The 18,077-nt window shown below is 37.3% G+C and overlaps 1 protein-coding gene across 8 annotated transcripts in view; it reads right to left on the reverse strand.

The window, feature by feature from the left end:
- The window catches only part of MYO6 (myosin VI), a 109,641-nt gene that overhangs the window by 43,261 nt on the left and 48,303 nt on the right, over positions 1 to 18,077 (reverse strand). For 7 of the 8 annotated variants that reach the window (XM_072036260.1, XM_072036259.1, XM_072036258.1 and 4 more), the window contains exons 10-14: positions 13,301 to 13,381; positions 10,581 to 10,761; positions 7,752 to 7,896; positions 759 to 916; positions 330 to 421 (exon numbers count right to left, since the gene is read on the reverse strand). In XM_072036260.1, coding sequence (XP_071892361.1) covers positions 330 to 421; positions 759 to 916; positions 7,752 to 7,896; positions 10,581 to 10,761; positions 13,301 to 13,381 — 657 coding nt within the window. The remainder of the gene's footprint in view (positions 1 to 329; positions 422 to 758; positions 917 to 7,751; positions 7,897 to 10,580; positions 10,762 to 13,300; positions 13,382 to 18,077) is intronic. The other variant, XM_072036257.1, reaches the window with a different exon arrangement.

Raw genomic sequence — 18,077 nt, forward strand, 5'->3', positions numbered from 1 at the left:
TAATATATTCCAACCTCACCTCCTTAATGATATACCAATGCGCTTTTAGATACTCCCATTATGTACAATATATTGCCTGATATTTGGATACCCCATTTTAATTAATGATATTTAGAGTAAGAATTCTTCGTTGATTTTTTTTTTAAGAAGAAGAAAGGAAGATGTATCTTTTTGAAAATCATGTTCTTTTCTAGCACAATCACGTCACACAGCAAGACCACTTGTGGTTGACTAATTTTTTTAATATGAGCATAATGAGCAATCTTAGGGAAAATAATGTTATCTTTAGTATCTTTTTACTGAAAAAAAAAATTACACATACAACATACCTCTTTCAGAATTCTTTCATTAAAAAATTGCTGCAGTTTTTCATTACAGTAGTTGATACAGAATTGTTCAAAACTGTTGTGTTCAAAGTATTCTGAAAAACAGAAGTTAAACTTCTGTGATAAACCAGCATTCCAGCAATTACATTATGATAAGTAAGAGAAGTTTCACTGTGCTAATATTTAAAGATGTTTTTTGATATATGTGTGTTTCTTTCAATAAAATAAAAGCTGTTACAGATTTTCAAGTTGCATGTTAGACAGAGAAAAAAATGCCGTGGCAGATCATATTTCTATGACAAATAACAGACAGCTATATCTGGCAGCAAACCAAAGCTAGGTCCCATACAATGAAACCATACGTTTGTATTATTACAGTGGTAATAATAGATTACTAGAAAAAAAAATATTTTATTTGTTAAGAATACTTACCAAAACCAGCTATATCTAGAACTCCAATGAAGAAAGAAGAAGTCTCAAATGGAAAACACTGGTTTACCCTGTTCACCACATGGTCAAAGAGATGACTATACACCGTTTTAGCCAAGGCATCACGAGCATTGTTTGCTTGTTCTACTTTCAAGGGTACCCTATTAAAAATAAATAAATAAAGGAGAGATCTTATGTTTCAGAATTTCTCACTTGAAAATACTGAGATTAGGCTGTAAACTTAAAAAGAACCTTTCCCATCTTTGTAAGTCAGGACACAAAAAGGCTGGGCTGTAAACTTAGGTGCCAAGAAACAATCTTGCTCAGTTAGACTAAGTACATTATCTGTTAAAAAAAATAATGTTTTACTATCCTCATTAGCAATAAGATACAGATTACTTCTTTCTCATTCGTTTAATAGAAGCTATATTGAAAATAGCCAGAGAAAGACATTTGAAATACATATTCTTATCAACATAAACATTTCAACTATTTATTATGAGCTGCTTATTACAATGAAAGCTATAGTTCAATTTTCCTATGACATCTGTGACCCCATGTTTTCATAAAGGCTATAATTGAAACTATAGGACTGTAAAATAATCAGTAACAAAAACAGAAAAAAATGCACAGACAGGGCATGCAATCTTGTTGCAAAACATAGATGCGATCCCAAATAGGAGGATTTTTTTCTAACACTGGAAAAACAGTGAGAATTTACCTTTTTCCATCCCTTTTTATAAAGGTTTATTCTATATTATGGCAATTTATTGAAAGTTTACATTTACACTGCAATTTAGCAGTTATCACTGTCTACGGTTTTTGTGGTTTTGTTTCTTTAAGTCACAAGTTTAAAGACTATTAAATGCATGACAAAGAACTGTGGGAATATCAGAAATATAAATACATACTCTAGCTATACATACATGTATTTACCTATTCCATGAAGTCAGTATGACAGTGACTTGCCTAAATGCATATGCTTAAAAGCAAGCACGTTTACCTATTTTACTTTCTGAATAAATACATTCTACAAGACTTGCTTTTAAATAGGTTTCAGAATAACAGACAGGTGCACCAAAAAATAAAAACTCTTTTACTCTATGCAGCTCAGGAAGTACTTGTAGAAGTCTTCAGAATAAGACAATTAATAGAAAAAAAAAAACGTTATGGAAATTTTTAAGAAATAAATGAGAGAAATATGAAAATGAACTTATAGCGTTATGGTATGATCGCAAATTGTACTTACATCCTAATCATGTTACCAAAGAATTCAAAATAAGAATTCCCAACAAGCTGAACAGAAGCAAACCAGAACACAATCAGACTGACAAAGATCAAAAACTCTCCAAAGGATTTTTACATGTCAAAAAAAAAAAATATAAAAAGCAAAAAGGGGAAAAAAAAAAAAAAAGTTTGAAATCCTGACAGTATAAAAATTTCATTCATGGAAAGAAGGCCTAAAATTTCTAATAAATATGGGTACCCAAAGGTTTTGCACAACACTGTATTATGACATACTGACATATCCAATGTTAAAGTAAATCAAAAGAAGAGATTTTTTAGGGAGAGCGCCTTTGCTGATAGAATTTGCAGGAAGGAACGTCAAGATTGTCGTCACAGCAGCCCTCTTTGTCTTGAAGACTACAAGATGATGGCTTCAGCAAGAGCTCTTCTGCTTTTTCTAGTCAGTCGGCTTCATAAAACAAAGCGTTTCTCCCCAGGTACCTCCCTATTTCACTTCTCCCCATAACTAGCCTCATACCCTTGGATGACTACAGCTATAACAACACTCAGTATTGAACCAAAGGTCAGCCTGTTTAGATAAGGCGGTGGATAACCAGCTATGGAACTTTTCAAATATGCAAGAAATAACTCATATGAACTGTTCAGCAAGCCCCATGCACGAGGTGTATGAGGTTCAAGGTGCCACAGCCACAGAACTGCTCTGTCGCCCCCTCCAGGCAGCTTCCTTCACACAGGAGCACACAGAACTGGCAAATGAGAAAGGGAAAACTAACACTACGCAGCTTACCCATGTTGCATCATTTCCTCGACTTCCCAGGATGCCCAAGCACTAAGCTACCTCATGATTACTATTTCTGTATTTTTCAAAGATGATACGCCAGATACAGAAATGTGAGACTGATAGAGATCACTTTCTATTGTGACTGCTAAGTCAGGGAACCAGAGACTCTGTTCACTAAGGACACCTACAGCTAGATTACATTAGATAGTAATTAGCTTTAACACACAATCTTGTCTTCCACTAAGGATCTCCTGACTTATCTTAGGGTAACAAGTACTGACAGAAATCTTATCTTATAAATAGCAGGAAGATACCTTTACATTCCATTCTGATACGTTTAAGAGATCAGAATGCTAATGCCCACGTGTCAGCCGCAGGCCTATTGCATAAGAGAATACACTAAAATCGTTTATGCTTTCATTTCTTTAAAGTACATTAAACAACATGACAAACTCCTAGAGCACGTACTTACTAAAATGACCCTATTCTTTAAAACTACCAAATTCTACCATCGTTAAGTAGAATTCCACAGACTGCTCAAAACCCTATTTTAAATTATCACAGAATGCAGCAGAAACTTGTGGAAAGAAACTATAACCCAGAAGTGTTTTTTGCACAGCTGAAGAAGCACAGAACCACAAAACAATGCTGCAGTTTCACTGACTCAGTAGATACCAAAGAGCACTACTACAGAACTGCCTCTCAGAATAAGTGACTTCCTTCTCATGGGCTTTTTCCTTCCTGTGATCCTTCCTTCCCCTACTCTGCTCACCAAGTCTCTCTTCTCCTGTTTCTTGTCTGAAGAGAAGAATTATTTTCCTTCCTCCATTTTACCTTCTCCCCCTTCTCCCTCTATCCATCACCTATTCATAAAGAGGGAAGAAATTATTTCAATTTTCTAGCCATTGTTAAGGCAGCAACAAAGAAAGCCTTGCTTGATCTTCATACTAATTTCTTCAGTACAGTTCCCAGTGATTCACAGAGTCTGAGGCCTACAGCAAAGCTCTCTCATGGGTTGGGACAATTCCACACAGTCCTCAAACATTTTCCAATATTTAACATCATTCAGTTTACTTACCCAGACCACATAAATTACAATTAAATATCTGTAATTTGCCCATAGTTATCAACAGTTGGGGGAGAGAGAGCAGGTGAAATGATATCCAGAAGCCACTTCCTTTCAGTCTGATTACTGCTTCACAACTAAAATGGCCCGGATGAAATAAGCCTACCTAATGAGAGGCTTACTTTACTAAAGAATACTTCAGTACTATCACTAAAAATGCATTTTGGTAGAAAATGTGCTACTTCAAAAATAGGAAGACGACTTGAGATGATGTCGGTTAAATGTTTCACAGTGTAAAATGATCCACTTCGTGATGATGGAGATCTGTTGGAAAGCCTCCGGGTTTCAAAAGAGTGAAGCCAGCACAGTGCATTTACAGCTTAAGAGGTGTACTGGACTTTGAATACAAACATATTATTTCTCTCTGTAAATACACTTTACATCACAGCAAAGACATCAGCCAACAAGGTGATTATTATGTTTTTTGGGAGGAGACGAAAAAAGGACACAGAAATGTAGCGCAGCTGTCAAGTCTCCCTGGCAGGCCACTGCACATTAGTATTTAATAAAATCCCCGGAGATAGCATTTAGCATCACTCTCCTACTGTTCCTTGTTGGCTCCATTGTCCCCAGCTGAACAAAGCCTTTGTTATACTCTGAGCACAGCGATTTCAGCTGAGCTATTTATTCATTGTGACCTACTAGAACTCACATGATCTGCTTCCACACAAAAAGGCCCTAAGAAAGAAAGAAAGAAATGAGTAGCTCTTTGGGGTGACGAAACAAAATAAAACAATGTATTTGTCAAAACTCTAATATTAATAGCAATCAGATTGTTTCTAAACCACACTGCCATAGCAAAACCTGGTGTCTATTTAATAGATAACTAAGAGTCCAATCCACTTTCCTTGTGCATGCAGTAAGCCACATGGGAAGAAGACACAACTGTGCATTTATTAGCATATGTTTGCTTGTAGCAGCACAAGTTCAGGAAAGGCTAGGGAAAGGGGCTTAATACATTTATCCTTTGGTGTAGGGAGTCCTCTGAATCCTTTACTGCCACCCACAAAATAAAACAATGGGGAAAAGTAAGATCTACTGACACAAAAAACACAGCTACTTGTGTTTGCAGACTATCAGGATGAATATGCTGAACAGAAAATCTTTACAGTCATATTCCAAGGTGAACTTGAAGCTGTAGCAAAAATTATATATATGAATATGGAACAGAGCAAGTCAGAGCCATGTGTAATCTTCTCAGATGCAACCAGATAGTAAAAAGCCAAGAATCAGTTTGAGACAAGTTGTTAAGAAACCTTGTTTGACAGGGTCACTTGAGAAGTGGTAAAAGGGAAGCACCATGTGCCTTTGTTTTAGGCCTTGATACGTCTCACCAAACATTCTCAAAAGAAAACTATACAGACACGGTTTATCTCCATGTTACACATACAAAAGCCAAAACCAATCTATTCTCAGAGACTGAGTCAATAGTTCACAGAGAGCAATTCCAGCTGGGTGCCATCTGAATCTGACACGGACGTGTTTTGTTCTAAACCCTTCTGCTTCTAGTTAACACTTTCATTAATCTGGATGGAGAAATTATGAGTATGCTCATAAAAACAGTCTGGTAATACTGAACTAAGAACAAAAGCAGGAAATCTCAAAAATGTGATTAGCATAAACTATTTTTACAAACTGAAGACATGATCTAAAAATCCACAAGGCGGATTTTGGTAAAGAAAAACGTGTGGTAATATACTTAGGAGGATTCAAAAATGTAAATACATCAGCAGTTACAGTGGATCACAGACTGAATTAAGTTAAAAAAAAAAAAGTTACAAACTTTCAATCTCATTCCACCATGTGTTAATATGAGTTCCATCTGTCTTGTAGGATATATGTCTGCTGTAACTTTATCCATAATACTGACATACTGACCAAGTTTCTGCTGGATTAAGGTATCAAAGACCTTGCTGTTCCATTTATCATTTGCAACTGCAACTTTTTCCGTGGTAATCACTGTTAAGTTTTAACTCTTGCATGTCTCTTCTTCCCAAGTATAGAAAAAGGCACACAACCAAAGAAAAAAAAATCTGTTTGCTCTATCTAGAAATAAACCTCATGGTCAGCTATTTGGTAATAATGCATTTACCAGAACAACAGCCCATAAACTTAAGACTCCTCTTGAATATGAATTATTTCAGAAGAGCCTCTGTGTTCCCCTAGAAAACATGAGATCCAAACAGTGAAGGTTGTCACCAATGGTTTACTATGTCCAAAAGCAGCCAGGAAGATCAGTTGCACCCTGGAGATCAGGCAGTGGGCACTGAACACAATTCCACCGCCCTTGTTTTCTTATAATTTATGATGAAGATTACTTCTCTTGCACAGCTCCTGACCACTGGAAACCTTCATTACTCCAAGTCTATTACACCAATTGAGGACTGAAACAGCCAAAGCTCTCAAGTGGTCCAAGACCAATTTTCCCCCTCATAAATTTGACATAAACTAGGTGTATTAACTCACACTCATCACTTTTACTGGACCCACTGACAATATATACCAAGGTTTTATCAGTCAGCTGTAACCGATGTACCCAGTTTACAAGTCCACAAGTTTATGAACTGTTAACAAATATTTGTTTTACAGCATGAAGTATCTGTTTTAAATAATAGGGGGAAATTTCAAGAGATAAAATATGCAAGGAACTTACATAAGCCACATTAATACACTTAATTAACGACGGCTTTCATATATTAAACTTTCTGGTAAAACATGCAGAAAGCTACATTTCTGATTCAGTCAACCCAAAACAATCTGATTGTTTCCCTACAATCGATATGAAACTCCTGTTCATTCTTCCAATGAGTGGATGTTAATTAGTTTCCTAATTAAAAAATCAATGCATTCAACTAAACACAGAACTTTTAATTTGCTCAAAACTGCTTAGCCCAAATTTAGTTTGATAAGTTTTCTTCAACTGCAGAAATAAAAAAAAAATACAACATATATCAAATAGACAGCGTTAGAAAACCAAATGTTAAAACATACAATTCAGTTGCATGCAGTTCAGCTAGCATCCAGCATCCCTATCGGGATGGATTAGACTAGCAGAAAATCTGTGGTGGAAGCAGAGATTTTTCATAAGCAAATGGAAACTGTAGTGAAATTGAGTTTTCATGAAGCTCAGTTTCAGAAAAGTCCTAATTTTCATGGTATTGAAATGTTATCATCAGTACCCACATCTAAACGCATTCTTTGTGATTATTTGTTCTCCATGTGCAGATAGAAAAAAATCACCTAGGAAGTTACTTTGATAATAGCTTCTTGTTAAAATGTAAGCTTGTTAAAAAAGGGACACTTTTTTTAAGGCTGCTATTTACTTCAATAGTGGTTCATTCTGTCTAGCTATAAAAAAAAATACAATCATCTCTTATCTTGTTTCATTATTTTATATGTTTCTATGAAACCACATTAACTTCACAGTTAAGGTTAAACATTTGTTCACCAGCAGCAAGCAGCAGCACATTTCTGGATTGCTGTTTGTTGTTTTTTTTTTAAACTGGAACTCAACTTCAGCAGACTCAGATGTGACAAACAGGGCAACCAATCACCCTGACACTTGAGAAGCGTGGACACAGGCAGGTGGATGGGGGCTCTCTCCTCCCCCCAATTAGAGCATCTCATACCTAATACCACAGGAGCACACCACACTGATGGGACTGCTGTGAAGCCCCCATGACGAGAGATGCGCCCAGTATCTTCTGAAATGCTTTTGGCTGTAATTAACAGCGTTAACATCCCTCAAATCGGTGTAGTTGTTAAATCTGGTAACGTAGCCAGTTTTCTGTGTAGATCCCGTATTTAACAGGCTGACTGGCTTCCTTTTACTGCGACTCACTTGATGACCGTGCCTTTGGCGCCCCCCGCCGTGGTGAGCATGACGCGGGTGGTCAGGCTGCCGCGCAGGTCGTCCTCGTCCAGCCCCAGCAGCGCCGCGCAGCACTCCAGCGCCGTCTGGCTCCGTGCCTTCAGCGTGCAGCCCCCTGCGAGCAACCGCCACAGCCGTTACCCAACCGCCGTAACCGCCGCCCAACCGCCATAACCGCCGCCACTGCCCCGCTACCCCCTCAGCCCCTGCCCCACCGCTCCCCCCACTGTGTCACACACGTTCTTAATTTTTTTTTAGTGTTTGTTAACAAACGTGAGGTGATTGAAGGATGTTACCCGATTTTATATTTTTTTGCCGATGTTGAAATACACAGCACCACATGCAAGGTTTTGCCACTCCGCGGTGTATTCCTAATCACTTTTTAAATCCTTTCCATTTTTTTCATATAGATCTTGAAATTCTGACTCCCTATCACTCAAAAGTTTCCACAAAGAATGCCAACTAACCTGTAATTGATAGGTTTTTGCCTTTAAATCGTCCCATTTCATAGGCATATCAAACCAATCTGCTCTGAGGCGTACTTCCTAATGTTAACGAAACAGCTGCGGGTTTGCAATTTTTATGTAAAATCCTAGGAAATAATGAACTGCAATAATCTTGGCAGAGCAGCTTCAGAGGAATGGAAGTTAGCATCTAGAAACGTATTCACAGATTAAAGATGTGACTAATGAAATGACTAAATGCGGCTACAGATGTGATAAAGACTTAATTCTCAAAAATAAAAAACAAAAGCTATGCCTCAAAAATTCTGTATTTTTAGAACATTGTTCTACACATACATTGTTCACAACCTGCTTTTAAATGGAAGAGCCATCCCAAAACACAGAAGTAGCACAAAACATTGCTAACACCTAGTAACTAACTGCAGCGATGCAAGCTGCTGGATGCCAATGTTCCTGTAATCCTCCAGACTTCCCTGCTATGCACAGAAGCGCCTGGCACAGCTGCCTCCCAGCATTCCCACTGTCACACACATGAGACGAACAATTTCCTAGATAAAGAGGTGGAAGGTGCACTTGGTCCTGCTAGTCAAACATTGCTTGAATTCCATAACTTTGCACTGACGCCACATAAAAGACATGAGGATGGAGTGCTCAAAAGATTAAGTCTTATGTGGATTGATTTGGGAAGCTCTGAAACACCATCAAACCTGTAGCAGTCTGCTTTTGTTTGGTGTTGCCCAGATATTTGAAGCAGCAACAAAACTTTAAAGGATGTCTGGTACAGAAATACACTTCTGGAGCAGTTTGGATGAACACCCTGTGTGCCCACTTACAAGGTGAGAGCAGAAAAATACATTCATTTGCAATGACCATTTAAAAAAAAAAAATGTAAGATTTGACTCCAGGAAATACAGGTTTGAATTTCAACATTCAATGTAACGAACTTTTCAGGTGTTAAAAAGGGTGTCTGCTTCCCTTCTCTCACCCCTGACTTTCCACACCACTTATAGCTCCCCTTCTCGTTTGCTGGCCTCCTAAAATTCCTTCTCCACTCACATTTACATTTTTTTCACGTTGTCCACCTTGTTTTATCCTTGTCAACCCACAGAAGACCCAAGTATGGAAGCTCTCTGCCAGCTTACTATCAAGCCATGAAGCCACTAACCTTCTCTACCTTCATTGTCCTCCTATTTTCTGTCATCTTCATGAAGGTGGCAAGATCAGAAATCGAAACTGGGGAGGTTCTGATATGATAGCTTCGCTGTGACAATAATTAGGCAGTGGAACAAGTTTCCCAGAGAAGTTGTAGAATCTTCTCTTTGAAGTTTTTCCCATCCCTATGAACAACCCTGAACTACTTGGTTTGAATTCAGTATTGGCCCAGCTTTGACCAGAAAATGTTGGATGAAAGACCTCCTGACAACCCTTCCCACCTGAAGGTTTCTGCAATTCTGTGATAATTCAGTGCTTGGATCAAGAGCCACTGAACCTAAGAAGCTAATATTCATTTAATTCTTCATTCAAAACACCTTTTCAAATGTTCTTTGATATGCCCTTTTTAAAAATTTTACCAGGTTTGACAACAGCTATATGTGCATGAAGTAAGACTAAGAGGAACTGATCTCATTTTACCTTGTCACAACAGATGAAGATCTGAATTGCTATTTTATCTCCTATAGTCATCTTTGTACTAAGTCCAGACCAGGAGTTTCTTAATTCTTTAGGAATCTATGGACAACAGTCTTCAATTTACAAAGGCTGATTTTAGTAGTAAGGCAAAAACAACTATTCCCAAAATACTGACTCCCCCTTCACCAGCCTTCCCAGGCATTCTGCTAGTAAGTACCAGCTACACTCGTACCAACTCCTCTTGTGAGCTAACATCTTAAAATCATTAAGTTTATATTCACCAAAAAAAATATTGCAATTTTTCTTCATCTCTTGAAAATACTTAACATGACATTTTGGGAAGCCAAAGAACATACTGCCTTTCACTACAGATGGAGTTTCTAATTTCAAGATGTTTTCATGACATTAGCAAGAAGTTCAATTTTTTTGTTATTAAAAATCAAGTAGTTTTGGGACACAAGACGTCTCTTTATATCAAAATTCACATTAACAATTTCTTGAACAATTTCAGTGAGAGCCTTTTTGCTTTCAGAGCATATAAAGTGTACAACTTTAAAACAAGTAAGCTTGACTTCAAAATGGGGCGATTAAAGGCTGAATTATCCTTCAATATAAGGGAGTGTTCTAAAGCAGTAATTCACATGAAAAGTAATAATCAAGAGACATTTTCAGTATTTTTTACAGAAACCAATTTGTTTCTTCTAACCTGAAGTGCTCCCAGCTTCCTCAAAATCAATATTTCCAAGATGAAGGACACCAGCCACTACTCTAAAAAGATCAAGTTTTTCTGCATCATCCAGTCCAATCTTCTTCATTGCTGTGCACATTCTGTTGAAATCTCCGTGATCATCTAAGAGTGGGTCCTTCAAGGAACCTGCCTTAAGATACTATAAAACAACAAGATGAAAAAACAACAAAAAGATCCCTAAGTTATTTTAAAAATAAATGTAAACATTTATTTCCAGGCAATAATAGCATAACAAAAAGCATTAAAAAGCATGCAATATTCAAACTAATTATAAAGAGATTAGAGCTCTTCACACAATACAGGCTTTGGAAGAATCTTGATTTGTTTTAATTTGGTTATATTTCAGAGCATGATCCTTAGGACTGCAACCTACCTTCAGAAAGCAGAACTTGGAGAGTCTGACAGCTTAGGACAGGAGAGCACAGGATGGTCAGCAATGGAAAGGGAAAAGTTTGGCTAAAGAAGCTTTAGAAGTACATATACCAAGGAGTATTTCTAGCCTCCAGCAATTGAAAGACCACGGAGGTCCTTGAAAGAGGGTAACAGAATGGCTTTGACAGGTCATGGGAAAGGAGTACAGGACAAATTAGAATTGGAAACATATTCCCTATGAGTATCCAGACAGACTTACATAAAGGAATATGCTTGTTAATATTTGCTGGTGATAAAGAAACAGTAAAGTTGTTTGCCAATATTCTACTGGCTAAAAGAATAGCAGCTAGGTTACAATATATCAATTTAACATTTTGCTGACAGAATTGCCTATTTTAAATACATCAAAAGTCATTTTAATAACTGTTATAAATAGTAGTGAAACATCTGCATGCAATCAAAAGACTAACTGAACATGCATAGATTGATGCAGGCTTTTACAATTACTTTAAAATGTTTTCAGCTAAGAATTACTCATTTAAGTGGAAGCCTCATTAACATCAAATAAGCTAACAATTCTATCAAAACAAAACACCACATGCATCTGAAAAATTCACTTCACACAACATTTAAACACATCAATAAAATTAAACTACATGTTTTAATTATGTAAAATGATCACCTCATCTTCCTGATAAGGAAAACACAAAAATAATTTAAGTATTAATTGACTATTCCAGCTATTTTTATTAAAATAAACAATATTTTTCATTAAATGACAAAGCAAATATTAACACCTGATTTTCAAAAATGAACAATGTATTTGAACTGAACAATGTATTCCTGTTTAAGTGACTAGATTAGATTTTTACTTCATTGAAATTTGAACCTCTATTGCTCCTTCAAATTGACATGGCTGCAATATAAATGTATTACAGCATACGTTCCACTATTTAATGTCCAACATATTTTCAGAATTACTCTTTCAGCATGCTGTAGTTTTAGAGAAACATTTCTGCCAAATTAAGCCCTTTAGAGACATATTTATGACAGAACACCAGATTGTAAATCACATCAGTGACCACATCTTTGAGTAGCAAGAATAAGTGAATGTTGATACTTTATGCCTACATAAATGGCCAACTTCACTACACATCTTCATTTAAGGCAAATTAGGCAAACTGAGGTAAAATCTCCTAAATCTCTCTTAGCCTATACACGAAGAGTTAAGTATCTATACATCCGTACCTCGCTCTCCATCATCCCTGATTACAGAAAAGAACTTAAAGACAAGGAAATTGGCATTATGTGCATCCTATTATAACATTATAAACATCAGAAAACTGGGAGTGGACTTTCCAATGCTGATCTGAGCAAAGGAAGGATCTCTTCTGTCCTTCACAACTATGCACAAGCTACATACAATCCCCAACCCAATTTCTCAAAAGTAAAAGATCATCATAGGAGGAGAGAAGCTCTTGAGTCAACTTGTCTTAATATTATTCCTCATGTAACTTGCCCTGCTATTGAATCATAAGTATGAAGGGTTTCTTTAAGCAAAGAGAAATCTTCCAGCTATACAAATGAAAAATTCTTCCTTTAGGTATGAATAGATGAAAATTCTATTAGAGATTAGAGTGGAATTATAATGAAGTGTTTAAACAACTTCCAATACAGATATACTATCAATTCAGATTAATTTCTTGAAGTGTCCTCAGGCAAACAAGCTCAAAGGCTTAAGAATATAAATTCTGATAATGCTATTTTAAAAAATGTGACAGGAGATGGAACAAGAAGAAAAAAAATGTTCTGAAGTTCCACTTGCCTCCAGGAAACGCCACTTTCTGGCGTATTTCAGAGGGAGGGAGATTTACTTGTTCTGGAAGTAAAGTTGTAAAGTTGTGCTAATATTTTAGAAAACAGTTTGGAACATCACTTCAACAATCCAGTCAAAATAGCTTTGGAAGAAAACTACTGCTTCTCACATATTCCTAACAGTATTAAAATTTAAAAAGAAAATGACAAAAAGTCTTGATTTTTTTTTTTCCCACTAAAGACATTCTGAATTGTTAAGTGTTATATTATTACAAGAATGAAAAGGAGACAATTTTATAGTGTTCCACTTAGAATTTTAAGATGCACATTTAAATATATTTTTAGGACTCATTTCCAAATCCCTTAACAGTAACTTTTTAGACCTATAAAGATGTGTAACATGAACATTTCATTCCACATTGCAAAACTGTCATCATTTTCAATGCTCTCTGAATTAGTTAATGCAAACTAACTGAAGATACAAAACATACCTCAGGACTCTTGCGATTTTGCAAAATCTGCTTGTCTGTTTCTTTATTAGCAAAGTACCTGGTACAGCCCCGATTTAAATACTGCAACAATAAAAACAGAAAAAATGCACACAAAGACCGAAGTGAGAGAAACTTATGCTATTATTTAAGGCTCGCTTTGCATGGCTTGTTTCGATCACATAATAACCACAATACTACAGGTATTCAGAATTCATTCATTGAAAAAGTTTTTACATTTTTTCATAATATCAAAAAAAAAAAAGAGAGAAGTGCAACTTTAACAAACTTCTATTGAAAGCTTTTCAATTTTGACAACTGAAATAGGTTTTGACAAAATGGGATATTCATTTGTTAAGTCTCACCATCTTTTCTTTGTTTAGCTCTACTAAACTTACTACACTACATAAAAGACAACTAAAATCAGGAATCAAGAAAATACATTTTATGGCCAATTTGTAATACCAAATTTTACTCCACCGAGTTGTACATAACACCAGATAAAATTCAGAATACTGTTTGTGTTTTCTGCAATATAGAAGCCTTAGATAGTGCTGTGAGGTGGTGAGAGAGATAGGATCAAAGAAGCTGTGGTACTATCTATAATGTACTTGTGTGATTGCTTTTTTCCTCACGAGTGATATATTTCTATAAGCAGTCAGAGACATAGCATAATAAAAACAGTCTTAAAAGTTTATAATCTGGTCCAAGCAAAAGCCTAATTCAGAATATGGCTTTTGATATCCATCTCACATTGTATAGTAAAGGGAACAGATCAAGCATGAAGACTGACATTTCCAGTAAAATGGGATCAACAACTTTTCCTTTCTGATTTGTTCAGTTGAAAATACGAAATCTGTCCAAAATCACGGTAAGAGCTCTTTGTCAAAAGGAACTGAACTGATTTCTTGGTCTGCCCACATACAAAGAAGTTTGCAACTAAATGCATGCAGTTAATTACACACTTTGATTAAAATTTATATACAAAATGAAAAAATATATATATATTTATATATATGTATATGTATCCAAACGTAAGGCAACCTTAATGGAAACCATATGGAAACCAAAATGTGAAAAAAATTCAGCTTCTCATATCCATCAGCTATTGTCTGCGCAGGTTTACTTTCAAAGCCATGTGGTGCAGTCAAAGCCACGTGGGCCAACAAGGTTCAGCAGAGAATTACCTACGACTTTGAATCTCTGGAAAGTCCTGCAGGGGAACCCAAAAGATGAGCAACCAGGACTGCATGTTTTTGTGTGGCTGTGTTCAGAGGTGGGTCGAGAAGAGAAATCTGCAACTCCTTATAGCCATTTTGCCGCGTAAATTCACACTTTCCTAGTGCGAGCTAAGGGAGAGGTAGCCCCCATCGGCACTGCTGAAATTCAGACAGTTCAGGCAGATGAAGCCAATGCAGTTGTCTTGGTTCGAGTGCCCAGAGCAGGCACGGCCAACGCTGAGACAGCCAAACACAGGGAGGAGCTTACAAGGGATCGCTTAAGTCAAGGACAGGCAGGGGAATTGGCAGAAGAACAGAGCATTGTTACCCTTTGTCTTTTAATGTCATTTCACTTCTGTGAAAAATGAGAACTGCCTTAGATCTGAGAGGGTCCTATTTTCAAGTTCATATAGTTAAGAGAAACCAAGCACTGAGCAAAACACACTTGAGTCTTAAGGCCCTCGCTGTGTCTAACTTGGACTTTGGCTTGATAAGCTAAAAGCCACAAGTGGCAAAATAGAACAAATGTAAAACTGCAGCCCTAGGGATGGATTTTTCTAAACAACTTATCTGAGAATAAAATCTTTTCCTGAAAGTTTTTCTTGACAGGCCTCCAAAACATTAACATTGATATCTAAACATTTATCAAACACCAAATGCTAGTTAGCAAAATATCTCCATCTATGGTTAGAAGCTTGATAGACTGTCTTTCCTCAGTAATTTGAACAAGACAGGTACGTAGTCAAGAAATAATGTGGTAAAAAAGTGAAACATGAATTATTACTCAGAGCCACATTTCATGACAAAAACCTGATGCAGCAAATGAGTGAAGAGCACAGAAAAAATAATCCTTACAGCAGGAGTCCAAAAAATCATAAGACAGCTGACAAGGCAGGTGTCACTGTAAGCTCTTTGTAAATGCAACAGGCACAGCGAGTACCTTCTGTGCCGGCAATTGTGTCGTTCAGTACTGCACTGCACCAGCCTGATTTTAAGCAGGTTATAATTTTGACATCTGCAATTGAATGTCATAAGCAGAGATCATGAGCAGAGCTTTTGATGAAAAAAATCCCAACAGTGAGCACATGACATATCCAGCTATAGAATTAACAATCCAGGAGCTGCAAGAAATAATTTTTAATGGAGCAGTGACTATGCAATAAAAACACATCTTTGAAAAACTGCTCGAGATTTTAGATTTAAAACATACAAAAGAATACTGCATGTAATAGTTGGACAGTAAAGAAGAAAGCTTTGGCTTTTAGGGAGCAAGATCATCTGGATACTAATGGAGAAATGCACAGTCTGTACTGTACAGAACTGCAGCTCTGCACCCAGCTCATCAGCATGCAGGCACAGACCTGGCCGGCTGAAAAGGCAGCAGCAACCTGTTCAGTGACTGGTGTGCAACTGCCGTGCCCACAGCTAACACAGGTCTCACCTTGGTAACTACTGCTTTGTACAAAAGTAGTAGGAACGTCGTATCTTTAAAGCTTCTAGCCCTCTACTAAATTCTGATGAAAATGAGTGTGGAAGATATAGGGTAAAGTAATAGATAAGCACAGTGCAACAAGTTTTATTGAGAAAATTAAGTAGTGGGAAAATGCCAACAAAAAAAAACTTAACACGGTAGCATAATGCTTTGTTAGCAGTGCTCCTCACCTCACTTAAGAAAAAGGAAGTCTACAGAGATGACAGTCAGTTAGTATGTCTGTAATTCCACGCGCTCTCCAGGCTGGCGTTACAAAACCCTTACAAGCCCTAGGCAGCAATTTGCTCTGTGTGCTTTAGAAATGCACAGAGTTCTGCGTCACCAAGATTCCAAGCCAGGCATAAACCAAGAGACAATGGAGAGACGGAGACAAATGAGACAACTCCAGCAAACAACTAACAAGTGTCTACCAGTAGGATTTGATTTACCAATGTTTTTCTTATCAACACAAGTCAACAAAGCACAAAATGATGTTTGCAGATACTTATAGTTCAAGTGTGTTTGTCAAAAGGATACATGTATCCTTTTGATACACATAGATGTATAAATCATGTATGAATAATAAAAGTGCAGGAATGAGTGACTGAAGTCTTCACCTTACTAGCAAAATTGGTGATGACAGTCTAAAATGAGAGAAGGCTTAGAAGGACCCCAAGTGGGAAAACAGAAGCCTGCTTTGATAGGAAAGGAAAAGAACAACCAGGAAAATAATAAGAAAAAAGTTGTACAACTGTATTAGTTCAGCAAGAAAAAAATACGATAACTGCATGCCATGGTTCTGGCTGGGATAGAAATAATTTTCTTTGTAGATGTTTGTATGATGCTATGTTTTGGACTTGTGATGAAAATAGTGGTGATAACACAAAGCTGTTTTAGTTGTTGCAGAGAACTGCCTACAGAGCCAAGGACTTTCCTCTCCTCATGCTGCCCTGCCCGTGAGGCTGGGGGTGCCCCAGGAGCTGGGAGGGGACACAGGCAGGGCAGCTGGCCCAGGCTGGCCAAAGGGATGGTCCACACCAGGTGGCGTAGTGCTCAGCAATAAAACTGGAGTAAAGAAAGAGGAAGGGGGGACCACTGGGAGTGATGGCATTTATCTTACCAAGGAACGTCTACCCGTGATGAGCCCTGCTGTCCTGGAAGCGGCTGAGCTCCTGCCTGCCGATGGAAGATAGCAAATGGATTCCCTACTTTGCTTGCACGTGCAGCTTTTGCTTTGCCTAGTAAACTGTCTTTATCTCAGCCCGTGAGTTCTTGCACTTTCACCTCCCCGATTCTTTCCCCCGTCGCAGCTGGGGAGAGAGAGCAAGCAGCTGTGTGGTGCTGAGCTGCCTACCCTGTTAAACCACAACACTGCAACAAGAGAGGTGTGGAAAACTGAGAATTAAAAGACAATTTAAAATAAGGGAAATAGGGTTGGAGTAACTCACACAAATATAGAAAGCAAAGTAAAGAGAAGATTTTGACTGGCAAGAAGGACAAGAAAGCAATAGGAAATTGCATCATTTGTCAATTGTTTTTGAAAACAATTCAGTGAAATCTGAAGCAAGGGAAATGGGGGAGAAAGAAGGAAAGCAGAAAAAAGTTAAAAAGTTAAATTGCAGTAGTAGAACTGTTTAGTGGAAAAGATGGGAGGAAAAGAATGCAAGAGCTTAATGGTAGCACGGAAAGCCAGCCTGCTTGTGGGATTTCTACTGGAAACATAACACGCAATCAGGGTTATCAGGCAAAACCACATGATCTCACAAAAGGGAAAAAATGTCAAAAATAAAGCATGAGGAGAAGAAGAGAAGGCAGTAAACAAATCAGGAGTCATAAGAAGAGCCGCACTATATTGAATTAAAAGGTCCATACTATCCAGTGCTTTATCTTTGGCCGTGACCTGCATTTCACCCCGGTATTTTACTATTTCTTTTTGAGCTGAGATGATAAAACTCTGCACCCTATTTACAAATATAATAGTATGACACACCATTTCACTCTCATTTACTTTTCTAGTAATTCCTAAAAGCCTACTCTGCTTTTTCCCTGCCACTGAACATTAAGCTAACATTTTTAAAGATGTACAATA

The sequence above is a fragment of the Anas platyrhynchos genome, chromosome 3, assembly GCF_047663525.1.
Source record: "Anas platyrhynchos isolate ZD024472 breed Pekin duck chromosome 3, IASCAAS_PekinDuck_T2T, whole genome shotgun sequence".
In the NCBI taxonomy this organism is placed as follows: Eukaryota; Metazoa; Chordata; class Aves; order Anseriformes; family Anatidae; genus Anas; species Anas platyrhynchos.